The 11,002-nt window shown below is 53.0% G+C and overlaps 1 protein-coding gene across 1 annotated transcript in view; it reads left to right on the top strand.

Annotated features, from left to right (window-relative positions):
- NCSTN (nicastrin) overlaps window positions 1-11,002 on the top strand; it is a 15,683-nt gene that overhangs the window by 1,928 nt on the left and 2,753 nt on the right. The window contains exons 3-12 of the mRNA XM_032397167.1: window positions 4,486-4,609; window positions 5,125-5,246; window positions 5,673-5,818; window positions 6,553-6,703; window positions 6,977-7,086; window positions 7,344-7,496; window positions 8,253-8,357; window positions 8,534-8,611; window positions 9,329-9,501; window positions 10,844-10,946. Of these exons, the coding sequence (XP_032253058.1) occupies window positions 4,486-4,609; window positions 5,125-5,246; window positions 5,673-5,818; window positions 6,553-6,703; window positions 6,977-7,086; window positions 7,344-7,496; window positions 8,253-8,357; window positions 8,534-8,611; window positions 9,329-9,501; window positions 10,844-10,946 (1,265 nt within the window). The remainder of the gene's footprint in view (window positions 1-4,485; window positions 4,610-5,124; window positions 5,247-5,672; window positions 5,819-6,552; window positions 6,704-6,976; window positions 7,087-7,343; window positions 7,497-8,252; window positions 8,358-8,533; window positions 8,612-9,328; window positions 9,502-10,843; window positions 10,947-11,002) is intronic.

Raw genomic sequence — 11,002 nt, 5'->3', positions numbered from 1 at the left:
TTTCTTTTTTTTTTTTTTTTTTTTAAAGATTTTATTTATTTTTATTTGACACAGAGAGAGAGAGATAGTGAGAGAGAGAGCACAAGCAGGGGGAGCAGCAGGCAGAGGCAGAGGGAGAAGCAGGCTGCCTGCTGAGCAAGGAGCCCGACGCGGGGCTCGATCCCAGGACCCTGGGATCGTGACCTGAGCCGAAGGCAGCCGCTTAACCGACTGAGCCACCCAGGCGCCCCTAAATGCTGCATTCTTAAGCTTCTTCTAATGCATCTTCTTTAACCACCACAACAGCCCCATGGAGTAGATTCTCTTATTATCTCTGTTTTACAAATGACAAAACTGAGACTGAGAGAAGTTGAGTAACTTTTCCAAGATCATCATGCTATTAAGTGATGAAGCTAGGAATCGAGCCCCATGGTCCAAGTTCTAAGCCTGGGACTTTTTTTTTTTTTTTTAAGGTTTTATTTATTTATTTGACAGAGAAAGAGACACAGCGAGGGAGGGAACACAAGCAGGGGGAGTGGGAGAGGGAGAAGCAGGCTTCTCGCGGAGCAAGTAGCCTGATGTGGGCCTCAATCCCAGGACCCTGGGACCATGACCTGAGCCGAAGGCAGATGTTTAACGACTGAGCCACCCAGGCGCCCCCTAAGCCTGGACTCTTAACCATCCACTAGTTTAAGTAGGAAACAACTGTTTTCTAAGGAGAAGGAAGCCTCGTATTCTATGGAGCCCACCATCACTTGCACTCTGAACAATCTTTTTGGAACCGAAATGGGCTTCGTTAAGGCAGTGAACTGTTTGAAGAGAAGGCATATGAGAAAGCCAAACAGCTGCAGGAGGAATTAGTAAAGCATTTGGATTTGTCTTTATGCTTTGTAAATGTGTTCCAAAACAGCGTACCAGGACAGTATGGTTATAAAACCATGCAAGGGGAGAAAGCAATGTGAAGACTGAACCCCTGTTCCTCTGCTGCTTCACCTGTTGTCTTCAGATTTCGTTCTTCTGTGAATAGTTGTTCTGTCAGAATGCAGTTGGGCAGTAAGCAGGAAACTTAGAGTCAGATCTTGGCTGCTGCTTCTTTTTCTTCTTCTTTTTCTTTTTTTTAATTTTATTTAAAGAGAGAGAGAGAGAGTGTGCACATGAGTGGGGGGGCAGGGAGGAGGGACAGGGAGGGAGGGGCTGAGCAAGAGGGGTGGCAGACTCCCCACTGAGCAGGGAGCCCGGTGCAGGGCTTGATCCCGGAACCCTGAGACCATGACCTCAGCTGAACGCAGATTAACTGACTGAGCCACCCAGGTGCTCCAGAACTTTGTTTCTTCATCATCAAATTGGTCATGTCTGAATTTCAGTTTACACCTCTAAAAATGGCTAGAATATAGGTGCACAAAGCTGGAAGTCAAGCTACCTTCTATAGACTCTTATTGATGATGCTGAGTGAGCAGCACGGTCTCAGGAGTACTGTGGGATTGCCTGAAACCTTCCAGATTGGCAGGAGGACACACACACCAGGAAGCGAAGGGCTTGCTTAAGGTGGTAGGTACTCCTTTTCCACCCATCCTTCCCTGAGCTATACTCTGTGTTAATTGTGCCATGTCCTTGCTCAGGAAGTTCTGGAGGTAGGTTAACTGGCTCCAAACAGTTCCAAATACAATTTCCAGACTTAGTTCTTAAACTGGGTTTGTGGGTAGAAGAGACCCAGGTCCAGTATGGGCTGAGATCAGACTACTGGTGTTGCTGGGACTCCACTCTAGTGCCAAAAGGCCAAGGCCCCCATCCTCCTGGAGGTGTGTGCTCTCAGATATCCTCTTTGGGAATGAGTCATTCTGCTTCATGTTCTTAGAGCCGCTCTGTGGGAAGCAAAGCAATAGCCTGTAGAAATAAGCCAAGTGCCAGTGCAGAGAAACCAGAGGGGAGGGGTTGGACTCTGGCCACTTCCTCGTGAAGAGCTTGGCTCCTTTTCAACTTATCTCTAAGTCTTACTTCATATTTGTCCATCCTGAGCAAGCTACCCCCTCTTTAATTAGGATTGCTAGCATGATAAACTTAAGGAGAAAAAGATGTAGGTTTGAGCCTCTGCTTCTATTGGCCCCTTTTAGTTTTTTGTTTGTTTTTTTTTTTTTTAAGATTTTTTATTTATTTATTTGAGAGAGAGCAAGCACATGAGAGGGGGGAGGGTCAGAGGGAGAAGCAGACTCCCTGCCGAGCAGGGAGCCCGATGCGGGACTCGATCCAGGGACTCCAGGATCATGACCTGAGCCGAAGGCAGTCGCTTAACCAACTGAGCCACCCAGGCGCCCAGTTTTGTTTTTTTTTTTTAAGATTTTATTTTCAAGCAAGAGATCAAGAGTCACACACTCTAGCAACTGAGCCCTATTGGCCCCTTTTAAAGTGCTCCGAGGGGGCTATGTGTAGGTTTCTTTCCTCTCCTTCCTTCCTTTCCTTTTTTAATCTGTCTCCAAAGTATGAGATGAATAAGGGTGAAAATGTTTCTCCTCATTGAAGACCCAGAGAAAGTGAGCAAGCTGCTCCAGACTACACAGTCACCAGTTGGAATCCAGATTAGAATCCGGGTGTTTTATTCCAGTGTCCTGGCTCGTCTTCTCCCTGTGCTCCTTGGAGCTGCAGTGAAACATGCTCTGTTCCCCAGAAAAGCTTTTCCTTTTTCTGTGTTTTATGTGGCAAGGACTATCGCCTTTCATTGGACTGAGAACTGCCATTGGCAGCTAGATCTTTATTAAAGTTATTCCAGATTTTGACATTCCTCTAAAGTTTATTATTATCACCATCACCATGAACTTATTACTTAGTATAAGATATAGCTGAGGGTTGGGGACTTGCTTCCATGTCCAGATTTTACCAAATCCCATGGAAGAAACTTTCTACTTGGCTGGCAGTCAGAATATGCTTAAGGTTTTGCACAAGTTAGAAATATTTCACTGGCTTGACCTAGAACCATAATTCTCATGACTGGCTATGTATAATAAAGAACCATATGAGGGGGGCACCTGGATGGCACAGTTGGTTAAGCATCCGACTCTTGATTTCGCCTCAGGTTGTGATCTCAGGGTCATGAGATCAAGCCCCATGTCAGAGTCCGAGCCCAGCACAGAGTCTGCTTGAGGGTCTCTCCCTCTGCCCCTCCCGCTCATGCATGTGCACTCTCTCTCTCTCTTTCTGTCTCTCTAAATAAATAAATCTTAAAAAAAAAAAAAAGAACCATATATGGCAAGTTTGGAAAGTACACATACCTGGGCCTCACCTTTAGAGACTTTAATTTAGTAGATCTGAAACAAGGCCCAAGTATCTGTATTTTTTAAAACTCCAAAGTGATGCACAACCAGAGTCAAGAACTACTGCCCTAAAACAATATACGAATAACACATCCAATTTTCCCTGGGGAGAAGGCTCACAGGGAGACCATAGGATGTCTCTACATGGATCACTAGGGACCTGACAGGCATTCAGGACGATGAACTATCCATCCTCTACTGCAGTGCTTCCTAATCTTTGTCATTCATGAGACACATAGAAAATGTTACTTGTGTGGCATCCTGGCATATACTGAAATGGATGATATTTGCAGGGCATCCTGGGGTAATGGATGAGTTTGCTCGTAGCTGGGAGTGACCAGCCTAGGGTCTTTGGAAACCCTAGGTCCCCAGAAATGAGGGGGGTCAATGTCAGCTCATCGTTAATCCAGCAAGGCCCATGAGTTGGGAAGCTGTCTTCTAGAGACCCCAAGGTTCTTGATTAACCTTACCTAAAACTGGCTAAAAGCAAGTAAAGTCATTCCCAAATAGGGCATAGGAGTGGAGACCCAGGAATTCTCCTAAACCCAAGGGAGTCTGCACATGTGTTCTCACAAAGGAAGATTTGGTGCTAGAACTCTGAGCTAGAGATCTAGAACCTGCCATTTCCTGGAGAAAATACAGGTTTGAAAACTCCGGTGTCTGCTGTTCTGGAAATTTGTATGTATGGCTAAATGAGGTTGAGGGAAGAGGGCAAGAAAATGCCCATAAGCCTTTCTGAGATTTAGTGACTAAAGCCTCTGGTGAGGAGACTTGTTGGGCTGTCTTGTTCTCCAGTCAGGCCCACCAGCTGGTGGCCTTCAGATGGAGCCGGGCGACTGAGCCTTCAGTTCAAGTCTAAGCCTGGAGCTGGCGGCATTCACCCAATGTCCTGTGCCGTGTTTGGGGGATAAATGATCTGCAGAATCAATGAGGCAAAGTCAGAATTGTCAACTGTGGGAGCTTTTTTTTTTTTTTTAAGATTTTATTTATTTATTTGACAGAGATAGAGAGCACAAGTGGGCATACAGGCAGGCAGAGGGAGAGGGAGAAGCAGGCTCTCCGCTGAGCAGGGAGCCGGACATGGGGCTCGATCCCAGGACCCCAGAATCATGACCTGAGCCGAAGGCAGCCGCTTAACCGACTGAGCCACCCAGGCGCCCCAACTGTGGGAGCTTTAATGTGACCCACTCTGTCCCGGCAGCTTCCGTCAGTGGGGACACAGGGGTCATCCACGTAGTGGAGAAGGAAGAGGACCTGCAGTGGGTGTTGACTGACGGCCCCAACCCCCCTTATGTGGTTCTGCTGGAGGGCATGCTCTTCACCAGGTGAGGGCTGTGTGTGTCTGCTGGGAAACCACAGCCAGAGAAGGGAAGGCTTGGGGGACCATCCTCACACCTGTGAATAAAAAATTCCCTTGGCTGTCCTGGTCTGATCAGGGTGGGGGAGTGGGAGGGAGTCTCAGAAGAAAACATGCACCATCAGTGGAATCATTGTGGTGACCTCATAACCAGAGCTCTAGGGAGGAAGGAGGGGCCCTGGGGTCCCTCAGGGACAGGATAGATGAGATTAAGCCCTGAGCTCAGGCTGGGTCATCGTCCTCACTTAGGAGTTAGAGATGGAGAAGCAAGAAATGAGTCAACAGTCGGGGGGGGGGGGGTGGGGTTTGTTCTAATTTTTATAAGTGTATAGTTGACACACAATGTTACATTAGTTTCAGGGGCATAGCAAGGAGTCAACAGGTCGGGTTCCATTAGTTCCCCATTTGTTTCCATCCTTGGCAGGATATTGGGCCACTAATAACCTTCCTGTCTTCCTTCCTGGCCTGCCCTCCCTACTCCAGGAATCTGATGGAGAAGCTGAAGGGGAGAACCAGCCGCATTGCTGGTCTGGCCGTGTCCTTGGCCAAGCCCAGCCCCACATCAGGCTTCTCTCCTAGTGTGCAGTGTCCCAATGATGGGTTTGGTAAGAGCCCCAGAGGATCGGGGGACCTCCCGTCACCCAGAGCTCACTGTTGCTTCGGCCTCGTGTCTTTGGAGGGGTCAGGGGTATGCTTCGGTCTGTGTATCTGTCTGTGTGTAGGGGGAGCAGCCAACTCCCAAGTAGCAGATAGTGTTTTTTGTGTCTTTGTGCCGTTCATCCCTTCCGTCTGCTGCTTCCCCTTCTTCCGCTTCCCGTCACGCTTGGATCCCTAATCAGCCAGCCTCAGGCTCCCTGCTACCCCTGTCTGTTTTACTGTAGGTGGTGACAGGTTGATGCTTGCTTCTCTGAGTCACCCTTCCCTTTGGAACTCTTGGTCCCAACACTATCCTATCCTAGCCTTCCTCCCTCCCTCGCTTGGTCCCTAAATGCTTAGTGTCCCAACAGTCTGTCCCACATCCACCCCTTCAGGCATCTACTCCAACTCCTATGGGCCAGAATTTGCTCACTGCAGAGAAATCCAGTGGAACCCCCTGGGTGATGGCTTGGCTTATGAAGACTTCAGTTTCCCCATCTTCCTTCTTGAAGATGAAAATGAAACCAAGGTCATCAAGCAGGTAATGACAGCCAGCTCCTAGCAATTCCAGTTGCAAAGAGAAGTTTTGTAGGCACTCCACCTGTTTGCAGGGACCTCATCTACCAGCGCGCCCTCTGAAAGACAGTTGCTCCAAGAAGAGCCAACACCTTTATTTTTCTCACGTTTCCCTTATTTTTCTCATGTTTCCCTTCCCATTTCTGTCCTGCCAGCTCTTACAGCGTTGACAGCTTTCAGGCTGGAAGAAAATATAAACGTTCTTTGCTGTGAAATAAGATGTAGAGCCCTGGTTAGGAACGTCAGACTAGGAATTGAGAGATTCAGTGTAGAGACCTCTGACATTCTTTTTTAGTTGCAGTAAATGCTAATTGTGGTCTAACTTCTTTGTGTTGACATGCAGAGCGATTAACAAGAGATTTGTTCCATGGTTACATGGTGAGTTGATGTCTAAGTGGTCTTGAATTTGATTTTTGATCCTTGGTTCACTGCTCTGTACATCAGATCACATTAAAAACTTGGGCCAGGCCGTTTGCGATGGGGTTGTGTTGTCCACCCCAATTAAGTCATTGAGCCTGCGGCCCTTTGCACCCCTTGGTGAGGTTTGCTCTCGGACCTTGGACACCCTGGGTCTGTACCAGGTAGCTCTAGCTCAGGGACAGATGCGAGAGTGGCTTCCCGATGGGCTGGGCCCTCTTTCTGGGAAGTCTGGGCGGGACTCCACACGGACTGCCTCAGCGCTTCCCTCTCCCTCCCTAGTGCTACCGCGATCACAACCTGAGTCCGAACGGCTCAGCGCCTGCCTTCCCACTGTGCGCCATGCAGCTCTTCTCCCACATGCATGCCGTCATCAGCACCGTCACCTGCATGCGGCGCAGCTCCATCCAGAGCACCTTTAGCATCAACCCAGGTAGGAGGTCCGAGGCCTGCCGGGTGCACGGGGCGCCAGGGAGCGTTGGAGGGACAGCTACAGGCAGGGAGCGTGCGGTGGGAGCAGCGGAAAGGGTTCTGAACAATCGAGGCTGCTGGTCCCTGAAATGGACGGGGCAGAAAAACCAACGTAGAGCGGCGGAGACAGGAAAGGATTACAGGGTCCACGGGGTAGTGGGCAGGAGTCTTCCAGGCATTGTCTGGGGCTGCGCTCTCCCTTACTTCTGTTGCTCTCTCCCTGTGTCCTGCTCAGAAATCGTCTGTGACCCCCTGTCCGACTACAACGTATGGAGCATGCTTAAGCCTATAAATATATCTGGGACATTAGAGCCTGACGACAAGGTTGTGGTTGCTGCGACCCGGGTGAGTGTTGGCCCCTGATCAGGGTGGACGGGGCTGGCATAGAACGGGCTGGCAGGCCTCTCGCGGGCATATCAGATTTCCAAGTTGCTATGGTGGGGAGCCTCCGTGGAGAGGGGTCTGGGCTCTGGGGCTCCCCAGCTTAGCCATTATGCCAGGATATGAACATTCTCTTGGCTGGAATGGGTTTGGGGACCTGGGGCCTGGTCCTAATTGCTGTTTTCAAAGCCTACCTCCCCTGCTTTTTCTGCTGTGCCCAGCTGGACAGTCGTTCCTTTTTCTGGAATGTGGCCCCAGGGGCTGAAAGTGCCGTGGCCTCCTTCGTCACCCAGCTGGCTGCTGCTGAAGCTTTGCAGAAGGCCCCTGATGTGGCCACCCTTCCCCGCAATGTCATGTTCGTCTTCTTCCAAGGGGTACGGGCTCTTTGGCTGGGGTGGAATGGGGGGCCGGCGGGCAGGATCAATGTGGGCGTGGCTATCGTTCGGGGAAGATCTGGGCACTTGACCTAAGTTGTTACTCGGCAGAGAGCTTCTGGATGTGCCTCCATGTGTCTCCCCTGTGGAGTCCCACGTTTTCAGAAGCCTTTGCACCCTGACCTGGAATCGCTGTGCTGCCAATCCCCTTGCTCCCCACTGATGCGATCTTTTGGAGGCATCCTTTTACTTTTATTCTCTGGAGCCTTTTACTGCCACTCCCACCCCAGGGCCCTGAGGCTCCTGCCTCCCCCCACTGGCACCACAGCCTGGCCCTGGAATCAGGGAATAGCAGCCGTGACTGAGTCGGCAGTGGGGAGGGAGAGGCAAGGAGCGGGCACGTAGCAGCTGATGTTCGCCTCGGGCCTTTGCCGAGGCTGCTCTCCCATTTCTGGGCTCGAGAAGTCCTGTGGTACACACGTGTGAGGGCTAGCCACAGCTGGGAGGCGGGGGGAGGCTGCTCTCCCATTTCTGGGCTCGAGAAGTCCTGTGGTACACACGTGTGAGGGCTAGCCACAGCTGGGAGGCGGGGGGGAGCGGAGGGTGGAGTCACAGGACTTCCTGAGCCGGCGGCAGTTGCGACAACACAAGCCTGTAGCCTTCGTGCCTTGAGCCGTGGCGATCTGGCCTCCGGGACGGAGCCTGCCCTGACCCTTGGGAATCTCTGTTCCCTTGCCCACCGCCCTTCACCCTCAGGAGACTTTTGACTACATCGGCAGCTCAAGAATGGTCTACGACATGGAGACGGGCAGGTTCCCTGTGCAGTTAGAGAACATCGAGTCATTCGTGGAACTGGGACAGGTGTGCAGTGCGTCCTCACCCCTCCCTCCTACTTCATGCCGCCTCCTCTGTCCTGTTGTCCTCACTGCTGGTGCCGCCGCCTCTCCCCTCGACTTTTCTCTGACCTTACGCCTTTCTCCCGGGTATGGGCCACAATGGACACCGTTGATACGTGTTGCATCTTCGTCCTCCCCCAGGTGGCCTTAAGAAATTCACTAGAGCTCTGGATGCACACAGACCCCATGTCTCAGAAAAATGCATCCGTACAGCATCAGGTAATCTGAGCATCTTTCCTCCTCACTTCCTGTTTCAACGCTCAGAATATGGGCCCCCCTTGCCCAGGCCTTAACCCCGCACTGGCCCCCGGGGCCTGTGAGACAGGACCTCGGGTCAGGTGCCAGCTAAAGGACGAACAGCATGGCCGTTTCAGCTCCCCAGGAAGAACCGCAAGCGCAGCTCGGTTGTCTGGTTTCCTGGGATGGGTAGCTCGCTGACGCGGAGCCTAGCAGAAGACAGGGAAATGACCAGCTCCCTTTCTCTGTGCTGCCGCCCTGACCCGGTTGTCCGGGCTGCCCTGCCCAATTGCTGGCTGCGTCAGACTCTCTACCCAAGCTCTCTTCCACGTTCCTCACCGCTTGTTCAAGACCATCCCTCCTCTCGGGGCCCAGCTTTAGGCCTGTTTTTCTTGTGAGGCGGTCTTCCTCCCATCCCATTTTAACCGCCCCCCCTGCCCTGGGCTCCTGTGAGGCGTCCAGTGCAGTTTTGTGGGGGCAACTTCCTCCTCTGATTCTGCGCAAGTAGGAAGTTGAGCATCCAGTGAGGATGAGACAGTGTGAGCTGCAGGACACTCAGCCTCAGTCCCCAAAGGCTTGAGGAATTGGGCTGCAGGAGGGCTGGGGGCAGCTCCCAAGCTGGGGACTTGAGGGGGAGGGCCTGGAAGAGACCTCTGGCCGCCCTGTGCCCAGCCGCCCTGAGCTGACCCAGTCCCGCAGGTGGAGGCCCTGCTGAGCACGCTGGAGAGGAGCGGCGCCGGCGTCCCTGCTGTGGCCCTCCGGAGGCTGAACCAGTCCCAGCCCCTCCCGCCGTCTTCCCTGCAGCGCTTTCTTCGGGCTCGGAACATCTCCGGCGTTGTTCTCGCGGACCACTCCACTGTCTTCCATAACCAGTAAGACTCACCTAGACTGCATCCTCGTTCTGGGAGAGAATCTGTTCTGCAGTCTGGGGTCCATGGAGGGGAGTGTCCTCTGTGTCAAGAAAGATCACCACTCTCCCCTGTCCCCACAGTACCCTCTCCAGATCTCAGGTCAGTCTGTGTTCTTTGCTCAGTAGCCTGCTCACATCCAAGCCGGTCGCCTCATCTGAGTTGGTGTCACCTTAGAGAACAGGCCCCGCTCAGCCTTCCCTGGCACAGAGCATCCTTACTTGGCCCACCTCACCCAGCTCCCCCGAGGCCTGGGTCCCCAGAGCCGCCAGCAGAGGGCAGCATCTCCAACAGGAGCGCCCACGGCTGGAGGACGGCGAGCTGGCCGGTGGGGGGCCGCCCAGGGGTGCTGTGCTGCATGCAGACAGTACTCGTGCTCTGAAATGTAACCTGTTCCTGCCGTTGGGGTAAAAGTGTCCCCTACAGATGAAGGGACTCCAGAGAGAAGGGGTGAGGGCCTGTTAGTCCCCTCTCTCCTGGTCCTGGGCACCCCAGACTGCCCCTAACTGAAGCCCTAGGCTAACAGGGAACTTCTCACTCGGGCTGGATTGCTAGGCCCCCCGCTTCCCTTCCCTCTGCCATGAGGCCAAATGGGTTTCTGAGTAAAAATACTTAAGCTCCAGTTCTCTGACCCCTGCCAAGGAGCACCTTCTCATTTATTTCGGGCAGGGACACTTCCAGTGCCTCAGGTCAGCCCTCTCCTCCATGTCTGACTTCTGCACCACTTTGGGGTGAGGGATGGTCATCATTTGCGCACATTCGGCCTTGCTTCTGTGTGGGGCCGGCGTATATCAGTGCTGAAGGCTAGGAGCGCTCCTCTGGGCTTCTCGGATGTGCCTCCGCGGGGCTCCCCGGGGAGCAGAGGGTGGTTGGACCCAGTGCAGTGTTGTGTGTCTGGGAGCAGACCCGCTCATCTCCCTCTGCCCCCAGCCACCCTCAGTGCTAACGTTCGTTGGAACCACCACACAAGAGCTCTGGTGATGGCGGGCGTGCTCCCTGAAAGTCCTCCCAGCCGTCCTGCATGTCTCCAGCCCAGACAGTGGGGAGAGCGTCTCTTCCGTTTGAAGCTCTCCCCGGAAGGGAGACTCCCACATTCTGATCTCATTTGCCTTTTCTCCCTTGTCTGTCAGGAAGGTCCTTGTATTTAACCACTCCTCTCCCATCTCCCGGTCCCCACACCATCTTCAGTATGGGACCCTCGTGGTCTCTTCCCCCCCGCCCCCCACCCTGGAGGAGGAAAAGAGTTAGAGTCTCCTGCAGGAAGGGCCGTGAGGGAGGCCGAGGCTCACGCCAGCTCTCCCGGCAGCTACTACCAGAGCGTGTACGACACTGCGGAGAACATTAACGTCAGCTACCCTGAGTGGCAGAGCCCTGAGGAGGACCTGAACTTCGTGACCGACGCTGCCAAGGTACACTCACCTGGGCTGGGGGGGAGCGCGGGGAGCACGGTGAAGCTGCTTGGAGG

This window comes from Phoca vitulina, unplaced genomic scaffold, assembly GCF_004348235.1.
Source record: "Phoca vitulina isolate PV1807 unplaced genomic scaffold, GSC_HSeal_1.0 scaffold97, whole genome shotgun sequence".
Classification (NCBI taxonomy): domain Eukaryota; kingdom Metazoa; phylum Chordata; class Mammalia; order Carnivora; family Phocidae; genus Phoca; species Phoca vitulina.
Note: the sequence above shows the minus strand (reverse complement) of the source record. Positions and strands in the feature narration are given on the sequence as shown.